This window comes from Ailuropoda melanoleuca, chromosome 12 (genome assembly GCF_002007445.2).
Source record: "Ailuropoda melanoleuca isolate Jingjing chromosome 12, ASM200744v2, whole genome shotgun sequence".
Classification (NCBI taxonomy): Eukaryota; Metazoa; Chordata; class Mammalia; order Carnivora; family Ursidae; genus Ailuropoda; species Ailuropoda melanoleuca.
The window spans coordinates 39,517,607-39,541,685 of NC_048229.1; the positions used below are offsets into that span (position 1 = coordinate 39,517,607).

The window sequence follows — 24,079 nt, forward strand, 5'->3', positions numbered from 1 at the left end:
GACGCCATCTTATCTGTGTCGGCTCTGGCTCTGGACTACGTTTCCCAGAGTCCACAGTGGCCCGACGTTACGTCTTTCTTGACGTCGTGGCGAGATCGTTAGCTCCACGGGGACCCGGACGCGACCAAGGGGAGGCAGAAGGTGAGGGGTCTGGAGTCCGGGGCGGGGACGGGGCGTGTCCAGAGCCTCCGGTCTGTGAGCGCTGGCGGGAGCGGGCTGAGGATACCAGATTGTGAATGAGTCTTTGTGGCTGCGTGACCAGGTGTGGGTGACCGAGTGTGTGGTTGTGGCCACCTGTCTCCAGGGTCTAAGTCTGGTTGTGTTCGTGTAACCATGTGTGATACTGTGCGTTGGGGGCGTGGGGTCCTTTCTACTGGGGGGTGATAACTGCTGTGCCCCTGTTGTGTATGTGTGACTGTACGGCTTGTTCTTGCGGTGTGAGTGTGGTTGTGACTGTGAGACGGGTAAGGGTGTCTGCGGTTATGATTATGATTCCATGTCTCCAAGGTTAGCGTATGGTTTTGGCTGCACAATATTGTAGCCACGTGTGGTATTGTGTGCAATTGTGTGTCTGACTGTGTGTGGTGACAATGCGTGTGTATCCCTCTTGTGTCCCTTGGAGTGTGTCTGTGAAACGGTGGCTGTGTGTGGTGCTGTGTTTTAAAGTGTAACGTGTCTTTCTTTGCCTGTGTGAGTGTGACTGTGTCTCCAGAGTGAATGTTCAGTTATGACTGGTTGATGTTGGGTGGGCCAGAGTGCCAGTGATTATGTGTGTCTCCCAAGTGGGTATGTGATTGTGATTGTGTGAGACATTTGTGGGTATTGGTTTGGGAAGGCTGTGACTATATGAGAGTGACTTTGTGTGTCATGGTGGTGAGTAGATTTGAGTGACTGTGTATGTCTTTTTAGTGGGTGTGAGATTGTGACTGTGTATAAGGGCCTGGAGGTGTCTGTGATTGTGTGGTTATGTCCTTGTGTGTTTCAAGAGTGGATGTATGGTTGTGTTTGTGTGACACCGTCCATTTGTGTCGCACGAAGTATGCCAGTGTGAGTGAGGTGCCTGTGACTCCAGTATACTGACCTTTGCAGAACCTGTGAAGTTAAAACAGACTGTGGCCCTGGACAGTGATAGCCTCAACCTCTACCTGTGACACTGGGATTAGACATCATGTCCAGTCTTCTTTAACTTCTGTCTCCTGTGTGGAGTTCAAAATGTTCTGCTTACTCACAATTCCTTTTTTTAAGTCTTCTCCAAGAAGATGTTGAGAGGAAAAGGAAAGAATTGCTATTGAACATCCAAAAGCTAAGATCAAGATGCATCAGTTTTTCTTCTTTCCCTGAGACCTTTCTTGTTTTTCATGATGTGCTTTTCTTTTTCTGAAACTTCTTGCCTAACTTCTTCTTTCCCAAAGTGACCTTGTCATTGGAGTAAATTATTGAGAGCCCTGGAGGTGAACTGAAAGGTCCATATACCCCGTTTCCTGCACACTTAATGTTCATTAAGAATTTTTTGAACTTTTCATTTTGAATTAGTTTTAGACTTAAAATTCTTGCAAAAATAGAATTCCCATATCCTTTTTTTTTTAAGATTTTATTTTTAAGTAATCTTTACACCTAGCATGGGGCTCCAACTCACAAACCCAGACTCAAGAGTTGCACACTCCACTGACTGAGCCAGCCAAACACCCCAGAATTCCCATATACTCTTAACCTGCTTCCCCATATGTTACCATTTTACATAATCACAGTACATGATCAAAACCAGGAGATTAACATTGATACACTACTACCAACTAATCTACAAAGTTTATTCAAATTTCATCAATGTCCCTTAGTGTCCTTTTTCTGCACAAGGATCCAATCTAGGATCATATGTTACAGTTAGTAAGTCTTCTTAGTCTTCTTTGATCTGGCACAGTTCCTCAGTCTTTATTTGTCTTACTTGACCTTGACACTTTTAAAGAGTACTGGCCATTTAGTTTGTAAATTCTGCAATGTAGAATGTTCCCCAATTTGAGGTTGTCTGATGCTTCCTTGTGATTAAATTCAGAGTATGCTTTTGGGACAAGAATACCCCAAAAGTGATGTGTTCTCTGTGCATCATATCAGGAGACCCTAGAGGTCAATTTGCGTCATTAGTGGTAACTTTAATCACTTGTTTAAAGTTGTGTCCAGTTTCTCCACTGCAAAGTCACTATTTTTCCCATTGTAATTAATATGTGTCTTGTGGAGAAATAACTTAAGCTTCTCTTCTTACTTCCACCTGCAAATCTTAACATTCATTGATAATTTTTGCCTGAAAATGTTAGTACAGGCTATTTGCCAAATGGTGATTTTTTTTAATTTCCATCCTTCCTTCTATATTTATTAAATAGAATCCTACTGTTAGAAGGAGATTTTCCTTCTCCCTCACTTATTTATTTAATAAATTATTTATGTATATATAAATTGCATTTTTTTTTTTTAGCTCTGTAAGTTACAGTTCATTACTGTCCCTGTGTCCTTGCTAAAATTACCCCAGATTTGGCCATTAGGAGCTCCTTTAAGTTGACTCCCGTATGCTTTCATTGTGTCCCCTTTATTATTTTTTTTAGTACTGTCATATTTTCTGGCAGCATGAGATGTTCCAAGCTGATATTGTACTTTTGTTACCCAAAACTGGGTTTACCTGTTGGTGCGTGTCAAGGCAAAAGACAAAACCAAAGAATAGGAAATGGAAGAGTTTTTCTTGCACTAAGTAAAGGACGACACCAGGGATCTTCCCTAAAGCAGTGTCTCCCTGAGCAACAGAATTGGGGAAGTTTTAAGCTAAGGGTACGTACGTATTAACAAAGAGGCTTATACAATGGGGAATACAGCATGGAACTGGGGCAGAAGTCATCTTAAAATGACTGACTCGGGGTCAAAGTCATGAGGGCTGGCAAAGGACAACGTCATCAATTGTCTGGCTCCAATTGGTCTGGTATCTCAGTGCTCAAAGGGGTTTAGATCCTGCAAATATAATTCAAGAATGTAAATCAGGTCAGTCTTCACTTTTGGATCAGTGCCGTGAGTTTTGTGAGTTTTATCGCTGGTTTGTCATCCTAGTATGATTAGGTTATCTCCTGGCCTGATAGTGGCCTTTGTTCTTAAATTCTTTCACAAAATGGCCAGAGGCCTGAAATGACTTTTCTTATATCAAGAAAGCTATGTCTGTCTGTTCCCCCCGCCAAGGACCCCTAACTCTTTCTGCTTACACTTTCCCAGCCCCAGTTCTAGAACATGTACATTTCCCAGGAAACACTGGCTCCTTTTAGTAGAAAATGATATTTAGAAACCAAGATTAGACACACTCATTGCTTCTAGGTACTCTTAGCTATGAAATATATATCTGTACACACACACACACACATCTGTATCTATCTGAATGAATATCTATACGGATAATCCATTGTTTCATATGATATCTCTAATTCCAGTTTAATACCAGGGGGTTTATTCCAGACTTTTCCATTTCCTTTTTTTTCATAACTCCTTTCTCTGACAATGAAAAAGTTGACTCTTGGGGCGCCTGGGTGGCTAAGTGTCTACGTTCAGGTCATGATCCCAGGGGTCTGAGATCAGCCTGTGTGGGGCTCCCTGCTTAGCAAGGAGCCTGCTTTCCCCCTCTTTCCCCCCTTCCCTGCTGTCTGTCTCTCAAATAAATAAATAAATCTTAAAAAAAAAAGTTGACTCTCATTAACCACAATATATTTATTTATCTATTTGCTCAGTCCTAAGTAGAAAGTAGTTTAAGAATTGCTGACTGGGGGAGGGGGGGGCACCTGGGTTGCTCAGTCATTAAGCATCTGCCTTCGGCTCAGGGCGTGATCCCAGGGTCCTGGGATGGAGCCCCACATCAGGCTCCTCTACTGGGAGCCTGCTTCTTCCTCTCCCACTCCCCCTGCTTGTGTTCCCTCTCTCGCTAGCTGTCTCTCTCTGTGTCAAATAAATAAGTAAAATCTTAAAAAAAAAAAAAAATTGCTGACCTGAGGTGCCTGGGTGGCTCAGTCGTTAAGCATCTGCCTTCGGCTCAGGGCGTGATCCCAGGTCGTGGGATCCAGTGCCACATCGGGCTCCATGCTCCACGGGGAGCTTGCTTCTTCCTTTCCCACTCCCCCTGCTTGTGTTCCCTCTCTTGCTGGCTGTCTCTCTGTCAAATAAATAAAATCTTTAAAAAAAAAAAAAGAGAATTGCTGACCTAAAATAGGACAAAATCAGAGAGGGAGACAAACCATAAGAGACTCTTAACTATAGGAAACAAACAAACTGAGGGTTGCTAGGTGGGTGGGGGGATGGGGTAACTGGGTGATGGGCATTAAGGAGAATACTTGATGTAATGAGCACTGGGTGTTATATGCAACTGATGAATCACTAAACTCTACTTCTGAAAGTAGTAATACACTATATGTTAATTCACTGATTTTAAATTTAAAAAAAAAGAATTGCTGACCTCCCATACCTCATACAGTTATTTTTATTTTTGGTCTTACAGTATGTAGTGAAAATACAGTTTTCCCTACACCCTCCTGTATGGTAATGTTACTCATTTGTAATATAGATAGGTTCATTTATTACTATTTGGATTTTATTTTGGATTTATATATATATACATGCTGGTTGATTTTAATTATCATTGTTATTATTATTTTTAAAGATTTTACTTATTTGACAGAGCGAGACAGTGAGAGAGGGAACACAAGCAGGGGAAGTGGGAGAGGAAGATGCAGGCTCCCTGAGGAGCAGGGAGCCCGATATGGGCTAGATCCCAGGACCCCGGGATCATGACCCGAACTGAAGGCAGACGCTTTAACGACTGAGCCACTCAGGCGCCCCTATTTTAATTATTTTTTGAGTACAGGAAACATTACTGTGGTTCTAAAAGCCTTAATTATTTTTTTTTTAATATCTGTTTATTTGAGAGAGAGAGAGCACACACATGCGGTGGGTGGGAGGGGGAGAGAGAAACCCAAGCAGACCCCATGCTGAAAGGGATCCCAACTCAGGGCTTGATCTCATGACCCTGAGATCACGATCTGAGTGGAAATCAAGAATGTTTAACCAACTGTGCTGCCCAGGCCCCTTAAAAGCCATAATTCGATGAAAGACCTACTCAGTCACTCCTCCACCATTGCTTCTCTTCCAATCCTATTACCCCATTCTTTCCATACTGTTCTCACTCACTCATTGTAGGTAACCAATTTCATTAGTTTGTTGGGGTTTTTTATGTTTGAATATACATTAAAATATACAGAAAATTTAAACATACATAAACTTGACCACTCTATTTTTAAATGTACCATTCAGTGACAGTAAGTACATTTACATTATTGTGCAGCCATCACCACCATCCATCTCCAAAACTTTTTTCATCTTCCAAAACTAAAACTCTGCTCCCATTAAACAATAACTCCCATTTCCCCCTCCCTCTAGCCCCTGAAAACCATCATTCTGCTTTCTGTCTCTGTGAATTAGACTATTCTAAGTACCTCATATAAGTGGAATCATACAATATTTGTCCTTTTGTGATTGGCTTATTTCATTTAGCTTAATGTGTTCATGATTCATCCATGCTATAGCACATGTCAGAATTTCCTTTAAGATTGAATAATATTCTGTTGTATATTTATACCGCATTTTGTTTATCATTCATCTATCACTGGATGGCTGGGTTGCTTCCACCTTTTGGCTATTGTGAATAATAGTGCTACGAACATTGGTTAACAAATATCTGTTCAAATTCCTGCTTTCTCTTCTTAGGGGTATATACCCAGAAGTGGAATTGCTGGGTCACATAGTAATTCTATGTTTAATTTTTTTGAAAAATCACCATTCCGTTTTCCACAGATGCTAAACCATTTCACCTTCTAACCAGCAAAGCACAAAGATTCCAATTTCTCCACATCCCTGCCAACACTTGTTATACATATATATACACATATGTATTTATATTTTAAAATATTTTTATGATATCCTAATGAATGTAAAGTAATATCTCATGAATTTTTTTAAGTTTATTTATTTTTGTTTTAGTAATCTCTGCACCCCACATGGGGCTCAAACTCACAACCCTGAGATCAGAGTTACACGCTCTGCCAACTGAGCCAGCCAGGCGCCCCTCATTGTGGTTTTGATGTGTATTTCCCTAATGATTAGCGATGTTGGGAATCTTTTCATGTACTTTTTGGCCATTTGAATATCTTTGAGAAATGTCCTTTACCCATTTTTAAATTCGGTTATTTTTTGTTGCTGAGTTGTAGGAGTTTTTTATTTAAGTATCGATCCCTTATTAGATACATGATTTACAAATATTTTGTTCCCAGTCCATGGATTGTCTTTTTACTCTGTTGACAGTGTCCTTTGATGCATAAGTTTTTTAATTTTGATAAAGTCCACAACATTCTTTTTTCTTTTGTTGCCTTTGCTTTCTTTTTCATATCCAAGAAATCATTAATTAATTGAATCCAGTATTGTGAAATTTTTCCCCTATGTTTTCTTCTGAAAGTTTTATAGTTTTAGTTCTTATGTTTGGATCCGAGGTACATTTTGAGTTATTTTTTTATATGGTATTAGGTAGGGGTCCACCCTCATTCTTTTGCATATGGATATCCAGTTTTCCTGACGCTATTTGTTGAAAAAACTATCCCTGCTGAAAATTACTTGACCACATATGTGAGGGTTTCCATTCTCTGCTATCGGTCTAGATATCTGACTTTATGGCAGTACCACAGTTTTGATTACTGTAGCTTTGTAATAAGTTTTGAAATCAGCGTTCTTTGTTGCAGTGAACAGTGCTTGTTGTTCCAACTTTGTTCTTTTTCAAGACTGTTCCTTCAGATTCTATTTCTGCAAAAAAACATTATTGGGTTTTGATAAGGATTTTATTGAATCTGTATATCACTTTAGGTAGTATTGACGTCTGTCTTGGTCAGCTAAGGCTGCTCAGAGTTATGGAGGCTGGAAGTCTGAGATCAGGGTGCCAGCATAGTTGGTTTCTAGTTAGGACTCTCTTCCTGGCTTGCAGATGCCTGCATTCTTGCTGTATCTTCAGAGGAAGAGAGAGAGAGAGAGAAAGCATACTCTCTCTGATGTCTCTTTTTATAGGGCTACTAATAGTATTCTATAAGGACCCCACCCTCACAACCTCATTTAATCTTAGTTACTTCCACAGTGGTCCTGTCTTCAAATACAGTGACAGTAGGTGTTCGGGCTTCAACATAGAAATTTGTCTTTCAGTCCTTGGGCACAGGATGTCTTATCATTTATTTATGTCTTCTTCCATTTCTTTTAGCAATGTTTTGTAGTTGTCAATGTGTAAGTCATTTGCTTCCTTGGTTAAGTTTAGTCCTAAGTATTTTGTTCTTTTTGATACTATTATAAATGAAATTGTTTTCTTAATTTCTTTTTCAGACTGTTCATTATTACTGAAATGCAACTGATTTTTGTGAGTTTATTTTGTATCCTGCAATTTTGCTGAATTTGTTTATTCTAACAGATTTGTTGGGGGAAGGAATCTCTAGAGTTTTCTACATGTAAGATCACGTCATCTATGAACAGAAATAATTTTACTTCTTCCTTTCCAATTTGGACACATTTTACTTCTTTTTTCTTGCCTAAACTTGCTCTGGCTAGGACTTCCAGTACTATGCTGATGAACATCTTAAGGGCCATTTTTACATCTTTTCTGCGAATTAACCTGTTCATATCTCTTTCCTATTTTTCTTTCAGTTTTTTGGTGTTTTGTCTCAATGTTTAAGAATTCATTACATATGAGGGATATTAGTCCTTCATCTGTGATGTATGGTGCACGTATTTTCTTTCAGTCTGTTAGTTTTTTTACTTTGTTTATGGTGTTTTTTTCGCCATACAATTTTTTTAATGTTATGTAGTCAAATTTACCAATATTTTCTTTTATTACTTCTGAATTTTGAAAGACTTTCTCAATGCCAAGATTAAAGAGGAATTTACCTGTGTTCTTTTCTAATACCTGTATGGTTTCATCTTTTCCATTTAGATCTCTGATACATTTGGAGTTTAACTTTGTATATAGTATGAGGAATGGATTTAATTTTGTATTTTTCAAATGACTACCCAGTTTTCCCAACACCATTTATTAAAAACTTGTGATGCCATCCATCTCCATCATATACTAAATTCCCAAATATACTTAGCAGTATTTCTAGGCCTTCCGTTCTGCTCCACTGGTCTGTTCATCTATGTATGCACTTCTACCACACTGCTTTAATTATAGTGCTTTGTGGGGCGCCTGGGTGGCACAGCGGTTAAGCGTCTGCCTTCGGCTCAGGGCGTGATCCCGGCGTTACGGGATCGAGCCCCACATCAGGCTCCTCTGCTATGAGCCTGCTTCTTCCTCTCCCACTCCCCCTGCTTGTGTTCCCTCTCTCGCTAGCTGTCTCTATCTCTGTCAAATAAATAAATAAAATCTTTAAAAAAAAAATAAAAAAAAAATAATTATAGTGCTTTGTAATATATTTTAATGTCTGGTACAGCCACATCACAGAAGTCTGGATTTACAAGTCTAGGATAGAAGTTTGTTGCACGGGGGTGCCTGAGTGGCTCAGTTGGTTAAGCATCTGACTCTTGATTTTGGCTCAGGTCGTGATCTCAGGGTTGTGAGATCGAGCCGCACGTTAGGCTCTGCACTGGGCTTGCAGCCTGTTCATAATTCACTCTCTCCTCCTCCCTCTGCCCCACCCCCACACTTTCGCTTGCTCGCTCTTTCTCTAAAAAAAAAAAAAAGAAGTTTGTTGCAGTGATCAGATCTAATTTGATTTGGGGGCATTTTGGGTTTTGGGAGTCTTAAATTTGCTTTAAGCTAAATCCCTATTGTGCTTTTGCTAAATTATGAGAAATAAAAAAATTAAGTTAGTAGTACTTGATGTTTGTGAGTAGGTCATTACAGCAGGGTTTTATTTTTTAATTTTTTTAAAAAGCAGTCTTTTTTTTTTTTAAAGATTTTATTTATTTATTCATGAGAGACAGAGGGAGGCAGAGGGAGAGGGAGTCTCCCCATTGAGCAGGGAGCCCGACTCAGGACTCGATCCCAGGACCCCGGCATCATGACCTGAGCCAAAGGCAGATACTTAACCAACTGAGCCACCGAGGTGCCCCAGATTCCATAAAATTTTCAAACAGATTCATGACCCCTGAAAATTTAGAACCACAGGTCTAAAATCTAAGACAGTGATACCTGGTAATAGCCTTCGAGATGTCCAAAATTTGCACCCAACAGTAGGGAAACAGAAGAGGAATGTTCCATTATCTATTATATTCACATGATGGAATATTATCCAGCTAATCAAAAATATGCATACAAAGTGTGAATCAGAACAATGAAAAGGATGTCATAAACAAAATGATAAATTAAAAAGTGCTCAAATATTGCAAAGGCCCACTCAAAAATCTTCTGATTAGTGAGAGAACAGAGAAGAAATTCACTGTGTGTCTGACACCATGCTTTCTGCTTTGCATACACTCTCATATTAATTTGCACTCTCCTAAAAATTGCTCATTCGCAGAATGTTTGTTTTTGGAGTTTCATGTGTGTGGGGGTTTTCATTGTTGTTGTTGTTGTTTTTGTTTTTGTCAGAGAGAGAGAGAGAGCCATTGCACAAGCAGGAAGAGTAGCAGGCAGAGGGAGAAGCGGGCTCCCCACTGAGCAGGGAGCCCGATGGGGGACTTGGTCCCAAGACCCTGGGATCATGACCTGAGCTGAAGGCAGATGCTTAAGTGACTAAGCCACCCAGGCATCCCAGTATGTTTTTGATAATAAGGCTATATCAATGTACCAGAGAATATGAGTCAATATTTAAAGGACCTTTTTTTTTTTTTAAGATTTTATTTATTTATTTGACAGAGAGAGACAGCCAGTGAGAGAGGGAACACAAGCAGGGGGAGTGGGAGAGGAAGAAGCAGGCTCCCAGTGGAGGAGCCTGATGTGGGGCTCGATCCCAGAGCACTGGGATCACACCCTGAGCCGAAGGCAGACGCTTAACGACTGCGCCACCCAGGCACCCCAACATTTAAATGACTATTAAAGAACTTTTTTTTATTACTGGTTTCAATCATAATTTCCCTTTTGTCTCCATTCGTGTCCTAGGCATTGTCCCAATTGCTTATAATTTTCCTACTGCCAGGAAAATAAATACCAACTACATCTATGGTTATTTATCTTTAAATGGAAACAATATTGCTATGATTTTTATTGTGAAAAATACAAACTTAATGCAAAAATAGAAACTTCCTAAAAATTCCTTCATCCAGAGATATTCTTAATATTTTGACAGCTATATTTCAAATATTTTTTCTGTGGAATTTTATAGAGAGGCATCACTTACATAAAAATTATGTAACCTGCCTGCCTCATTTAATAATGCATTGATCATAGTACTGTTGTATTTTTTTAAAAGATTTTAAGAGAGAGTGACAGAGAGCACGAGTGGTGGGGAGGGGCAGAGGGAGAGGGAGAGAGAGAAGCAGACTCCCCACTGAGTGAAGAACCAGTCACGGGTCTTGATCCCTGAGCTCTGAGATCATGACCAGAGCTGAAGTCAGATGCTTAACCAACTGAGCCACCCAGGCACCCCTATATTTACTTTTAAAGTGCAAAAGATGTTATAGGTAAGACAAAACTAGTATACAAATGTTCAAAGTAAAGGATGATAAAGCACACTATTTAGCCTGATATAATGCTGTGAGAATTCATAAGAGGGAGATAACTTGTATGACCAGAGCAGTCATTGTCATGTCATGTCATATCTAAGTCAAACTGATCTCATAAGAGCTCTGTGGAGGGAAATTAGTTTTCTTGTCCTATACAGGACTTGCAGTTTTCATTCGAATCATCAAAAATCCAAAGTGTGACCAGTGGTGCAAAATGAGTTTATAGCTGTTTGGAGAATAGTGGGGCAAATGCAGAAACATAACAGACCCATCTGACAAGAAGAGCTGAAAGGAAGCACCGCTTATGCATAGGACGTGGGCCTAATGACTTCTCATTCTTTTCCAGGCACAATTACAGCACACATGAATATAGTTACCAAATCAAGAAGTTTGCTACTATTGGGAGCTGACAAAGCACAAACAAAAGCCATTCTGTGAAAATACTACTGTTTTTAGAACATCCTAAGCTATTATTTCATGTTCAAAGGAAGATTGTTTAAAAAAAAAAAAAAGTAAGTATTTTCTTTTTCATCTGCCGTTTGGGAATAGCTTACATTTCACAGAACCTAAAAATCATTTAAAAATTGGGGCACTTATACACAACTAAAGAATCATTGAACACTACATCAAAAACTGATGATGTACTTACTATATGTTGGCTAACTGAACTTAATAAAAAAATTTTTTTTAAAAATTGGAGCTCCTGGCTGATTCAGTTGGAAGACCAAGTAACTATCAATCGTGAGTTCAATCCCCATTTGGGGTATAGAGATCACTGAAATAAATAAAACTTTAAAAAACAACAACAAAATAATTTAAAAATTAATACATAGTTATTGAAAAAACATACACTTAAGTAAAACTAAGAACATTGAAGATCACAACCCAGAGATAACCAAAGTAATCTTTAAGGATAAAACTTCCTAGACATTCTTCATCTAATTTGTCTGTCTATATTGTCTGCATTGATATATCTTTATATTTTACAAATAGGATCACATGATGCCCAACTGTTTTGTAACCTGATTTTTTTCATTTAATCATATCTTAAACATTTTTATGTTAACTATTATATAACTAAATTTGTGAATACTTAGAATTACTGATTATAGAAATCTTTCATTTATTTAACCTATCTGTTCTTGTCTTACTTAGAATACTGAATATTGCCTGAGAATGTATATATCTCTCATCGTAATGATTTTTGGTTGATGTTTATACTGGAAAAATGTATGTTTACATCCATAAAAGTCAGTACAACATGAAATACTTCACACAATGGGAAAAAAATCCCTTGAGGTGTATAGAGTTGGAAATGAACCAGTTCTGCTGTCATTTCTGAAGCTTCCCCTGACTTTTTAAAAAATTGTTCTTTCTCACATCGACCACAGGTTAGAGTCTGAATTTTCATATAGTCAGAGTATAGCTGAATTAGTATATTAGTTAGGACAGGCTGTTCTGTGGTAGCAAACCACCCCCAAGTCTCAGTGGCTTACAGAGTAACGTTTTGTTAACTTGATCATGCTGCATGTCTAATGTGCATCAGGGTCACATTGTGGGCAGGGTCCCAGACCAAACCAGACTCCACCAATATATAGCTGTACCTTCTGACACACAGTCCCCTTGGCCGCCACATCAGGGAATAGAAAGACTGGAAAATTGTGCAGTCTTGCCAGTGCCTCAGACCGAAGTGACTCTCATCACCTTACCTCAGATTCCATTGGCCAAAACCAGTTTATGGCCCTGCCTGACTGCAAGGTCTGGAAAATGTCACCTATATGCCAAAAAGGAGAGGAAAACTGGATAATGGTGAAACAGTAGTAATTCAATTAATGTCTCCCACACTGGCTAAAACCCATTTCTTTTTCTATGTGTAGGAAGTTGCTTCTGTAAATTAAGCGTGATTTCTTTTTGGAGCAAGGAGGATATCCTGGATTGAGGGTTGACAAGAGGTCTGTGTACAGGTGAGTGAGGAGACTAAGGAAAATGGAAGGTTTTCATGTGAAAGTTCACTTTCTCTGTGGGAATTCAGGAGCTTTAAGTTATTGTTTGAGAACAAGCCTCTCAAAGGCTCTAGAACTAATGAAGGAAATCAAGCTCCTTCCGCATATAAGTTCCCAAAAGCACCTCACTGTCACTCATGAATCCTTCCATGCATATTTCCTTTTGTAATTCATCCCCTTAATGAAGAGGAAGGTATACATTCTATTATTTATGATTATAAAACATATGCTTAAGGGAAAACTTGAAAATATAGAAAAAACAAAGATTCTTTTTGTAGATATATACCTAGAGACAAATGTTGAAAAATGTAATTGAAAATTCTTTCAGTCTGTCTTATGTGCACACACACATGCATATATAGAACATATGTATATTTTTCCTTAAAAATAGGATTACACTGTACAAACTATTTCATTAGCTACCTTAGTCACCCAAGGTTGTTTGACATCTTAACATCAACAAATACATGTGTTGTTCATTTTATAGCAAGTGTTTCTGTTGTGTGCATATACTGTAATTTATTTATTTAATGAATCCTCCTTTTCTCTCCAAGTTGTTTCCGACGTCAGCAGTGTCTCCATCATGTAGTCCCCGCACATTTTTTCGATTGTCTCAGCTATGGAGTTGCTTCATTGGAGGACATACCTAGTTTAATTTCTGCTAACGTTGCCTTGTTGGACGTTTACAGAGCTACAGCCCACTGTGTGTGTGATATGTAATAGTAATCTCAAGTACTAAAATCTAAAACAGAACTCGTAATTAGTTTATTCAAACCTGCTCCTCTCACAGTGTTTTGTGTTACAAAATGACAACTTTTCATGCTTCCAGTTACCCAAGCCAAACAGCTTAGTGTCATCATGGCTGCTGCTTTTTTTTTTCTTTGCTTTATACCTAAAATCAGCAAATCCTGCCAGCTCTACCTTCAGAGAATATTTAATCTGGTCAGTTCTCATCACCTCCCCCCCCCACCACCCTAGTACAAGCCCCCCTCACCTCCTGCCTGGATTACAGCAGTAACCTTCCATTTGTCTCCCTGCTTCCTCCATTGTCTTCTTAGTTCACTTTCTATGAGCGATCCATTTTAGTGTAAATCGGATTATGCCATTCCTTGTCTTGAACATTTTAGTGGTTTCCTGTCTTACTAAAGAGTAAAAAACCAGAGTTCTTACAGTGGCTCACAGGCCCCATGTGATCCAGCTTCCAGCTACCTCTCTCACCCAAATGAGTTTCTGACCCTCTGTCTTGCACACTCCATTCCAGCCACCCTAGTCCTCTTCTTTATTAATCAAAGATAGCCTGCTTCTGCCTTGAGGCCTTTGCAGTTGCTGTTCCCTGTTACTAGGAATGCACTTCTCTTAGATATCTGCATTTTTCACTCTATTCAGTCTGCTTATATATCACCTTCTCAATGAAAAGCTTCTTCGGCCACCCTTTATTCCCCCAACGCTCCCTGCCCTCTTACTCTTCTTAATTTTTCTCCACAGGACTTTGGCCACCTGACATATAAATAAAAATATCAATGTCAGTATATCAATATTTGTTATTGTCTCTTTCCATTAGAATGTGAGATCCACTGGGACAGGGACTGGATTTATTATCTTCCTCACACCTAGAACCATGCCAGTTGAGGTAGGAGCTCAGTAAATCTGAAAGAATTTTTGACTCCTCTCTCTTTCTCTGCCTCCATGTCTGATCAGATGCCAAAGCCTGTTGATTTTACTTCTCTACATCTTGAAATTATACCCTTCTTCCTTCTTTCCACTCTCAATATCCTGGGTCAGGTTCTTTGTTTGCTTGCAAAAGTGTAAGCACCTTTCAGTTGATCTCTCTGACTCCCAGTTTTACTCCCCTCCAGTAAAAGAATCTGGCCATATTGACCCTGTCACTTCCCTCTGTAAATTCTTCAGTTGCCTTCCATTCCTTACTGGGTGAAAAATAAACATTTATATTTAAGTTAGTATTCATTGGACCTTTCTCCTCCAGGCACCATGGTAAGTGCCAGTCACACTGATGATGAGACCTGGTCTTTGCTCTCATTATTATCTTATTTCATTCATTTGCCTTCATTTTCCAGCCCCTGATGTCATCTCCAGCATTATCTTCCTCTAGATCCTAGAACTAATTAAATTTAAATTTAATTAAAAATTCAGGGGAAAAATCAATCCCTCATTGTACGAGGTACTTTTTAAATGCTTGGTGCATGCATGTGGCTGATGGCTACATTATTGGTGGTATAAATACGAAGATTTCCATCATCACAGAAAGATTTGTTGGACAGACTGGTCTAGACCTTTTCCCAAACTATACAAGTCATTCCAAATTATTCTCTTCTCTGCAAATATACCATATACTTTTGGTCCACTGTTTTTGTCACTGCCCTTCACCGATCAGAATACTCTTCTGTACCTTTTCTGCCTAATAAAATTCTCTGATTTTTAAGTCCCAGTTCATATTCTGCAACTTATAGGACATTTTCCTTGACACCACTGCCATTAAGTTAGTCTTCCTTCTGACCCACCCACCCACAAACCATAGGAAGCCTCTTGCACCTCTGATTAGAACCAGCCTTACTACCCTCCTTAAAACCCAAGTTCTCATTACTTTGAGGTACAGGAGATTTTCCACAGAACTCCAGCCTTAGCAAACACCAGCCAGTGAGGAAGTGATGTTCTGCAGGAAAGCAGGAGGGGAGGCTTAGATGAAAAAGTAGGAGTTCTGGCCCAAGAGACTTCTAGAAATTGAGTTCCCATTCAGGTCAATACTTTGGATATGCAGGTATACTTGTAAGGTACCTGTTTACTGTGATTTTCTAGCTCTTGTCTTATCGGAGTCTTTAATGAAGGCTCTGGTGTTGGTGGTGTTCCTTTCTGGACTTAGAAGGAGGAAGTAGGTTGGGGCGCCTGGGTGGCACAGCGGATAAGCGTCTGCCTTCAGCTCAGGGCGTGATCCTGGAGTTAGGGGATCGAGCCCCACGTCAGGCTCCTCCGCTATGAGCCTGCTTCTTCCTCTCCCACTCCCCCTGCCTGTGTTCCCTCTCTCACGGGCTGTCTCTGTCGAATAAATAAATAAAATCTTTAAAAAAAAAAAAAAAAAAGAAGGAGGAAGTAGGAGTACCTGGGTGGCTCAGTCAGTAGAGCATCTGCCTTTGGCTCAGCTCATGATCCTGAGGTCCTGGGATCGAGCCCCGCGTTGGGGCTCCCTACTTAGGGAGTCTGCTTCTCCCTCTGCCTCTGCTGCTTCTCCTACTTGTGTTCTTACTCTTTCATTCTCTCACTCTCTGTCAAGTAAGTAAATAAAATCTTAAAAAAAAAAAAAAAAAAGGAGAAAGTAGATTCAGAGAAGTACCCAGGAAGTTTTGCCTGTTGAGCCCAGAGAAGCTGGAAGACTTTGTTTAGGGATATCTTTTTCTCAAGGTTTGGCCTCCATAGGTATGCTGTGCTCCTAGCCTGTGGGTACTGTCCTCAGCCTTAGCGGGTAAAGTGAGCGAGTCTGAGTTTTGATCCTCTTTGCAGCAGCTGCACAGGAAGATCAACTTGGAATAGGTGGGAGCCATTTAGGCCCCATATAGAGTATAAACTAGCATCAGCAAGATAGGGAACTGTTCAGGCTGTAATCCCTCCTGCCGAGGCGGCTGGATTCTGTGTGACTCCTGGAGCATATCTTTGTTGACTCCATCTTTTAGTTTCCCTAGAGTTTCGGGAGGGGCCGGGTTTTGCTAACTCTGTAGTTTTTGATATGAGTGTTGGGTGGTGGGACAAGGGGAAGGGCAAGGGAAGCAGACCAGGGACATTGGAAGTACAGTTGTTTTAAGGTCTCTATTTAGGAGTGCTCAGGCAAGCTCAGTTTATGAGTGATTTCCCCTTCCCCCCCCCCACTTTGCTTTTTCAGGACTCTGCACTTGTCCAAGAGAAGAATCTAAAGAAATCTGAGCAGCTCAGGTAGTTCTAAAAGCCATGGCACAGGTAAGTTGAAATTTCCTCTATCCTTGAAATACTCTTTCTTCCTTTCAAATCATGTGAACATTTGTGTCCTTTATCCTGAAACTTCCTTGTCTCACTGAGGCCCGTTCTTGCTCCCAATTCCTCCATTCCAGAGAAGAGTGATGATGCTCCACTTCCCTTGGTGGCTCTCTCTTCTCCAATAGTGTAGACATAGGGACACAGTGCTCTTACTAATGGAACAGAAATATATTCTCTTAAGAGAGCCCCCCCTTATCAGAACCATGGTTGAGTGGGACCAAAGACGAGATAACTTTGATCTTTTCCATTAATCTAGCTGGTTTCCTTTCTTCTATTTTTAAATGTTACCCCCTCTTTAAAAATCATAAAACATTTCATACTACCAAAGAATATATAGAAAAACATATCTAGGACATGTATATGGTGTAAAAGATAATAATCGGTGTACTCATTACCCAGATTAATATACCATCTAAGCAGCCTGCATTCCCTTCCCAGATCATATCCCTTCCCACACTGCATTACTGTTCCCACCAATGGTAATGACTGCTTTCAATTTTGTGTCAATTAGTCCTTTGTTTTTTTTTTAATAGTTTTACCATATATGAGTGCATACTAAGCAATATACTGTTGAGTTTTCTGTTTTTAAATTTTTATACAGTTATCATACTCTATTTTTTACCAGATTTTTTCATTCAACACACTGTGTTTTCAAATCATTCATGTTAAATTGTGTAGCACTAGATTGGCAGTTCTCAAAGCATGGTCCAGGAAGACTTCGACATCCTTTCAGGAGACAATACTAACATGTTATTTGCCTTTTTCTGTTACATTCTTCAGTGAGTGTACAGTGGAGTTTCCTAGAAGCTGTAAGATATGTGTTATCCCAATATATTGAATGTAGAAGTAGATGTGAAAATCCAACTTTTTTATTCAGCCAGTCATTAAAGAGATTGCAAAAATATAAAACAAAGCTATTAAATTTTTTGACAATATTTTTCTTAAAATGTGTGTTATTTATGTTACCATGTAACAGGTTTATTATTTTAATAAATTAATACTTTTAAACTTTTAATTTCTAATGTCATAACTATTGATAGATATACCCAGCATTAATAGTTCTTCGAGGTCCTCAATAAATTTTTAATAGCTTTATTGTATATATAATTTACATATGATGAAATTCACCCATATAAGTTTGATCGTTTTTAGTATATTTGTAAAGTTATACAACCATCAGCACAATCCATTTTAGAACATTTTCATTACCCCAAAAAGAAATCCCATTTGCCTTATCACTCTGTCTCTCCTCATCCACTGGCAACCACTAATTTACTCTCTGTCTCTATGGATTTGCCTATTCTGGACATTTCGTATGAATAGAATCTTAGAATATTTGCTCTTTTGTGTCTGGCTTTTTTCACATAGTATGTTTTCAAGCTTCATGTTGTTGCATTTATTAATATTTCACTTGTTTTTATACTAAATAATATTCCATGGATATGTATATTCCACATTTTGTTCTTCAGTTCATCAGTTTATGGACATTTGGGTTATTTCTGCTTTTAGGCTATCACAAATAACACTACTGTGAATGTTGGTGTGTACCAGGGTTTGGGGCTGGACATATGTTTCCATTTCTCTGTACCTACATAATTCTATGTTAAACATTTTGAGAAACTGTCAGAACTGTTTTCCAAAGTGGCTGCCCCATTTTACCTTCCTGCCAGCAATGTAAGAGGGTTCTGATTTCTCTACATCCTCACCAACATGTGCTGTTGTGGTTTTTTGGTAATATTCATCCTAAAGGGTGTGAAGTGGCCTCTTATTATGGGTTTGATTTGCATTTCCCTTATGATTAGTGGTATTGAACATCTTTTCATAGGCTTATTGGCCATTTGCAAATCTTTGGAGAAATCACTACTCAATTTATTTGCTTAGTTTTTAATTGTTTTGTCTTTTTTATTGTGGAATTGTAAGGGTTCTTTATATATTCTGAACACAGGTCCCTTATCAAATAAAAGATTTGCAAGTATTTTCTCCCAGTTTTGTGATTTGGATTTTCCCTCCCTTCCTTCCTTCCTCCTCCGTCCCTCCCTCCTTCCTTCCTTTCTCTTCCTTCCTTCCTTCCTTCCTTCCTTCCTTCCTTCCTTCCTTCCTTCCTTCCTTCCTTCTTTCTTTCTTTAAAATAGAGGGAGAGGGGTGGGGCAGGGCAGAGACAGAGGGAGAGAATCTTAAGCAGGCTCCTCCACCCAGCCCAGAGCCCAAAGTGGGGCTTGATCTCACAACCCTGAGATCATGACCTGAGCCAAAATCAAGAGTCAGATGCTTAACCAACTGAGCCACCCAGGCGCCCTGGGATTTTTACTTTCTTGATGGAATCATTTGTAGCACAAATGTTTTTAGTTTTGATTAAGTTTATTTTAACTGTTTGTCCTTTTGTTACTGTGTTTGATGCCATATCTAAGAAACCACTGCCTAATCAAGGACATGAAGTTATACTATGTTTTCTTCTAAGGGTTGTAGTATTATTAGCTCTACAACCTTACATTTAGTTCTACAACCTATTTTGAGTTAGTTTTTATGTATGGTATGAGGTAGGGTCCAACTTCATTCTTTGCATATGAATATCCACTTGTCCTAGCACTATTTGTTAAAAAGAATGATCTTTCCCTATTGAATTGTCTTAGTTGACTTAATTTAGTATGTGGTAGTCCTTAGGGAACTGGGCAGAGGGTGCCTTTCTTCAGAAAGGTTTTGCACCTATGAGTGTTCTCAGACTCGGCACACTAATTTTTCACAGGGGATTTCCTCCAGCTGCGCGAATAATGTTACTTTAAGTTCCATGCTTCCTTGAGAGTAGGCCTTGGGTTGTAGATGGGCAAGGGAAATGATTATTAGTAGTAATAGTGGTATCATTAATGATAATCCTTTTTTTCCCCACCTGGAGTGCAGAAGGTTCCTTGTTACTTTTTTCCAACAAGGTTTTCATTGGAGCTCACCATTTCACGGAGAGAGTAGCTCTTCTAGGATCCCAGGCTTAAAGTGAGGTCATGGACTCTCACCCCATTTGGTATGTGTCCTAGGCCCCATACTAAGGTTAATCCCCAAAGTGTTTGACTTCAGAGTAGCCCCTGCTAACATATTTGCTTATCTCTCTGTGTTCAGTTGCATATGTGTGTGGTGTGTATTGTTTTTCTCATTGTTGTTAGCTCTGGGATTTAATTTTCCTTACCTTCTTGAGAGCCTAGAGAAGCATTAAATGGGTGTTATAATTTTTCCAAAGCCTAGGTGTTTGCAATAGAAGCCTCCCCACCCTTGCCATGTAAACATGGTCAGAGCTGGAGTGGTTGGTCTTGGTCTCAGTGTGTGGTGATATCTTCTATTTTATGAGGCCTTCAGGATGGGGACTGTGATTGGGAACTTCAGTTACAGAAAGTTCTTTGGTTTTGCAAGGGAATTTATGAGAGATAAATAACCATAAAATGGTCCATATTGAGGCTGGCTTTGGGCCACATTTATGTGACTGAGGTACACCCTCCATCAGCTTTCTTATTTCAGGAACAAGGAAAAGTGGACTGTGAAGAATGATAGATAATTAACAGGTATATAATAAACATTAAAGACTGCAGATTTTAAGTTAGATGCTCCCAAGTAATGGGATGATTACATCTTACAGGACATAAGGTGCATCATTATACAGCAAATAAAAATCCCTGGGTTTACTATAAAATCTGCCTTAACAAAAAAATATGCTCATGATATCTAATAAACTGCTTCTCAGTGGAGACACTGTCAGTACTCTCAGCAATACAGTTGTTTATTGTATGGGATTGTCCTTGTCCTGAGTACATGGCCCAGGTAAATCAGGACACTTAACATTCCTGATGCAAAGCACTAAATGTCAGCAGTAAGCTGCCCCAACCCCAACGCCAGGCAACCTCTCCCAACATTGTGACAACTAAACCATCCCCTGCATGATCCCAAATGCCTGAAGGAGAAGGTATAACCTGGATTGAGATCCTCAAACTAATTATGAACCTGAGTCTTCAGGATAGTTTTAAAACTTCTGTAAGTCCTATATTTTAAGATAGAGATTTATAAGACATTTTGGATTCTGTCTTTTTCATTATCTCCATGGAGAAATGGTAAAGGCCTCATTTTTAAAGGACTTTATTATTTGCAAGGCCCTTGTTTGCTATGTATTTTGTATATGCTATTTTGTTTATTTATAAGATCCCACTTAGCTAGATTTTGCTCATTCCCAGGCCCTTGTAGGTTTTAGCTGTAGCTACAGGAATATTCAAAAGCATGAAAGCCTCTAGTCAGATAAATATGCTTATTTTACTGCCTTCATGGCATAGGCATTCTGCCCTAGCTTGCTTGCTTGATCACCTCCTTCCTACACTGCCCTTCTCCATCTCCTCTCCATCTTTCAGACATTTTCCTGGATGAGTCAGGTTGTCAAAACCTAAACCTACTCATCAATTTTAACCTCATTTAAAATGCTATAACCAGTCATTATGTGCCTCCTGATGGATGCAATAGGAGGTACATAGCGCCACCTCTGATATATTCCTGCCCCTCCAAAAAAATGTGAATCAGGCCTCCAGACCTAACTACCTTTTCACAGAAAGTATGGCAGTAGAGCAACATCTTAAACTATTCCATGAAGATGCAATAAAGCCAACAACATGGGAGATTCTACTGATTCAAATGTTTCTTTAATAAGTAAATAGCAATAACAATTTTCGAAGGGTTTCTGGGGACTCTTACAGATTCTAGAGACTTAAGGAAACCTATCCACTAAATGCAATCTGTGATGTGTAGATCTAATTTGAATCTTGATTTGAACAAACCAACTGTAAAAAAATCACTTTTGAGAAGATTGGGGCAATTGGAAACTTGATCTGGTTATTAGGAAATTATTGTTAATTTTATTAAGTATGATGATGATATTCTCATTGGTATGCTTTTTTAAAAAAAAAGGCTGATCTGTTAGCTACTAAAGTATTTATGGGTAAAATACTATGATGTTTGGTATTTGCTATGTAGGATCTGCCTTGAAATACACCAGGGGTAAAAAAGAGCAAAAGGGAAGAAATAAAACAAGATTTGCAAAGTCATGTTAATTGTTGAAGCAGAGCAATGGATTCATGGGGGTCATTATTCTACTCTGTATACTTTTGTGAAATATTTTGAACATTTTCGTAAGAAATGAAAAAAAATAAAAGTCCTTTCATTTACTAGTAATGCATGGGTTTATTATTTCAGGGATTGGTAACATTCAGGGATGTGGCCATAGAGTTCTCTCAGGAAGAATGGAAGTGCCTGGAACCTGCCCAGAGAGACTTGTACAGGGATGTGACTCTGGAGAACTTCAGTAACTTGGTCTCACTAGGTAAGGATGTTGTTATAATGTAGGGCCAGACGGGAAACAAGGCTCACAGGGACTACAACAGTGGGAGCTTGTTACCACCTCTAGTAAAGGGAGAAAACTGCTACTGGACAATGGTGAGAGCTGGAGTCATGGAGAAGGGCCCAGCTGGCAGCAACTGTAGCCACTTCAGAACTCCCCAGTCAGAGGAGGGAGGGAGAGGGATAAATATCCTGAACCCTCTCATCCTACCCACTGGCCTCCTGCTGATGCTTTCCATATGCCAAACCCAGTGAGAAACCATAGGGCCAGGATAATACAGTCCTTACAGGTAAGCTGTCTGGGGCACAGAGCAGGACCAAGAACAGGTAGGAATGGATTGAGCGGGGAGGAGAGGGGAAATGGAGAATGACCACCATAGTTATCTACTCTAAATAATTCAGGACTAGCCTTCTGGAATTTCTGGTATCTTCATGGTGAATTTCTAGGGAGACTTACAGGTTTCGGGCTGATTTTCTGCTCTCTGTTCCCAAGAGAACTGTTTGTGCTTTATGGAAGTGGAAATGGGTAGTTCCATGAGCACCTCTGTCTTCCTATCCTTTGGACAGACTTGACTCCTTCCTTCATTCCTTCCTTTATAATTGTCTCTCTTCCTTGGTGACCAAGGGACTGGGTTTGAATTTTGGAACAGGACAATCATGCTCCATTTCTTTTCCCGTAAACAGGACTTTCCATTTCTAAGCCTGATGTCATTTCCTTATTGGAGCAAGGGAGAGAACCCTGGATGATTACAAATGATATGACAGGACCATGGTGTCCAGGTGAGCGAGGGGTGATCCAGTGGGGGAGGTCATTGGGAATAATAGCCAGTGGGTGAGTCAACTGATAGCAGTAGCTTGAGTTATTGTTGAGAAGATTCCCTCCAAGCCATACCGAAAATTTCAGAACAGCCTGAACATGAAGACACAAAGAGCAAAGATCTTGTCAGCATCGGATCCCAAGGGAACCTTGCCCTTTCCCCCATTAATCCCTCTCTTCTTTCTTCTTGCTTATTTTCCTCCCATTTCAAAGAGGGACGTGCTCCCTTCTTCCCCAGTGACTACCTTTTTACCTGTACTTTGGATCCTTTTTCCTGCAAGTAACTTCATCCCCTAAAAAATACTTATTTTCTTAAAACAGCTCGCTTTACCCAATTCAGCAATTCATTTATTCTCTAAATGTTTGAGAGAGAAGGTCATGCAGGAGCTAAGGGCACTGACTTGGGAATCAGACTGAGTTCAGATCTTGGCTCTGCCAATTACTAGATCTGTGAGTTTAGGTAAATTGCTTAAATTCTCTGTGCTTCAGTTTTCTCCTCTGCAAATGAGTTAAAAACAGAGCCTTCCTCATGTAGTTATTATTGTAATTGTTATAGGAATTAATAATGTGAAACTGCCCAGAACAATGGCAGGCAGTAGTGACCACTAAGTAAAGGTTATCTGGTGTTTTTAATTAGCACGTGCTGGACAATATTGGAATCTTTGAATACTGAATACTTAATCTTTGAATACTTCGAATACCCCCCCAACTTCTCTGTTATTGTTATTATTGTTACTTACATCTGGGATTATTTTTTCTCTTTCTAAAGAACACCCTTAAAATTCCCTTTTGTGTAGGTCAGCTCAACAAATTCTGGTTTTGACCACATGAAAATGTCTTTATTCTACCTTCTTTCTTGTAGGATATATTTTTTTAAGATTTTATTTATTCAGCGGCGCCTGGGTGGCACAGCGGTTGGGCGTCTGCCTTCAGCTCAGGGCGTGATCCTGGCGTTGTGGGATCGAGCCCCACATCAGGCTCCTCCGCTATGAGCCTGCTTCTTCCTCTCCCACTCCCCTGCTTGTGTTCCCTCTCTCGCTGGCTGTCTCTATCTCTGTCGAATAAATAAATAAAATCTTTAAAAAAAAAAAAAGATTTTATTTATTCATTTGAGAGAGAGAGCGAGAGCGCATGCGCAAGTGCATGGTAGGGGGGGGCAGAGGGAGAGGCAGACTCCCTG

At 39.5% G+C, this 24,079-nt stretch overlaps 1 protein-coding gene across 7 annotated transcripts in view; it reads left to right on the plus strand.

The window, feature by feature from the left end:
* The first annotated feature begins 3 nt into the window (after positions 1 to 3).
* The window catches only part of ZNF565 (zinc finger protein 565), a 33,092-nt gene continuing 9,016 nt past the window's right edge, over positions 4 to 24,079 (plus strand). Inside the window, exons 1-8 of one of the 7 annotated variants that reach the window (XM_034638376.1) lie at positions 4 to 141; positions 11,048 to 11,213; positions 12,579 to 12,665; positions 14,266 to 14,334; positions 16,594 to 16,667; positions 19,620 to 19,737; positions 21,939 to 22,065; positions 22,767 to 22,862. In XM_034638376.1, coding sequence (XP_034494267.1) covers positions 22,826 to 22,862 — 37 coding nt within the window. In that variant the 5' untranslated portion in view covers positions 4 to 141; positions 11,048 to 11,213; positions 12,579 to 12,665; ... (3 more) ...; positions 21,939 to 22,065; positions 22,767 to 22,825. Of the gene's footprint in view, positions 142 to 11,047; positions 11,218 to 12,578; positions 12,666 to 14,265; positions 14,335 to 16,593; positions 16,668 to 19,619; positions 19,738 to 21,938; positions 22,066 to 22,766; positions 22,863 to 24,079 lie in introns of all 7 variants that reach the window. The other 6 variants (XM_034638374.1, XM_011227131.3, XM_034638377.1 and 3 more) reach the window with 6 other exon arrangements.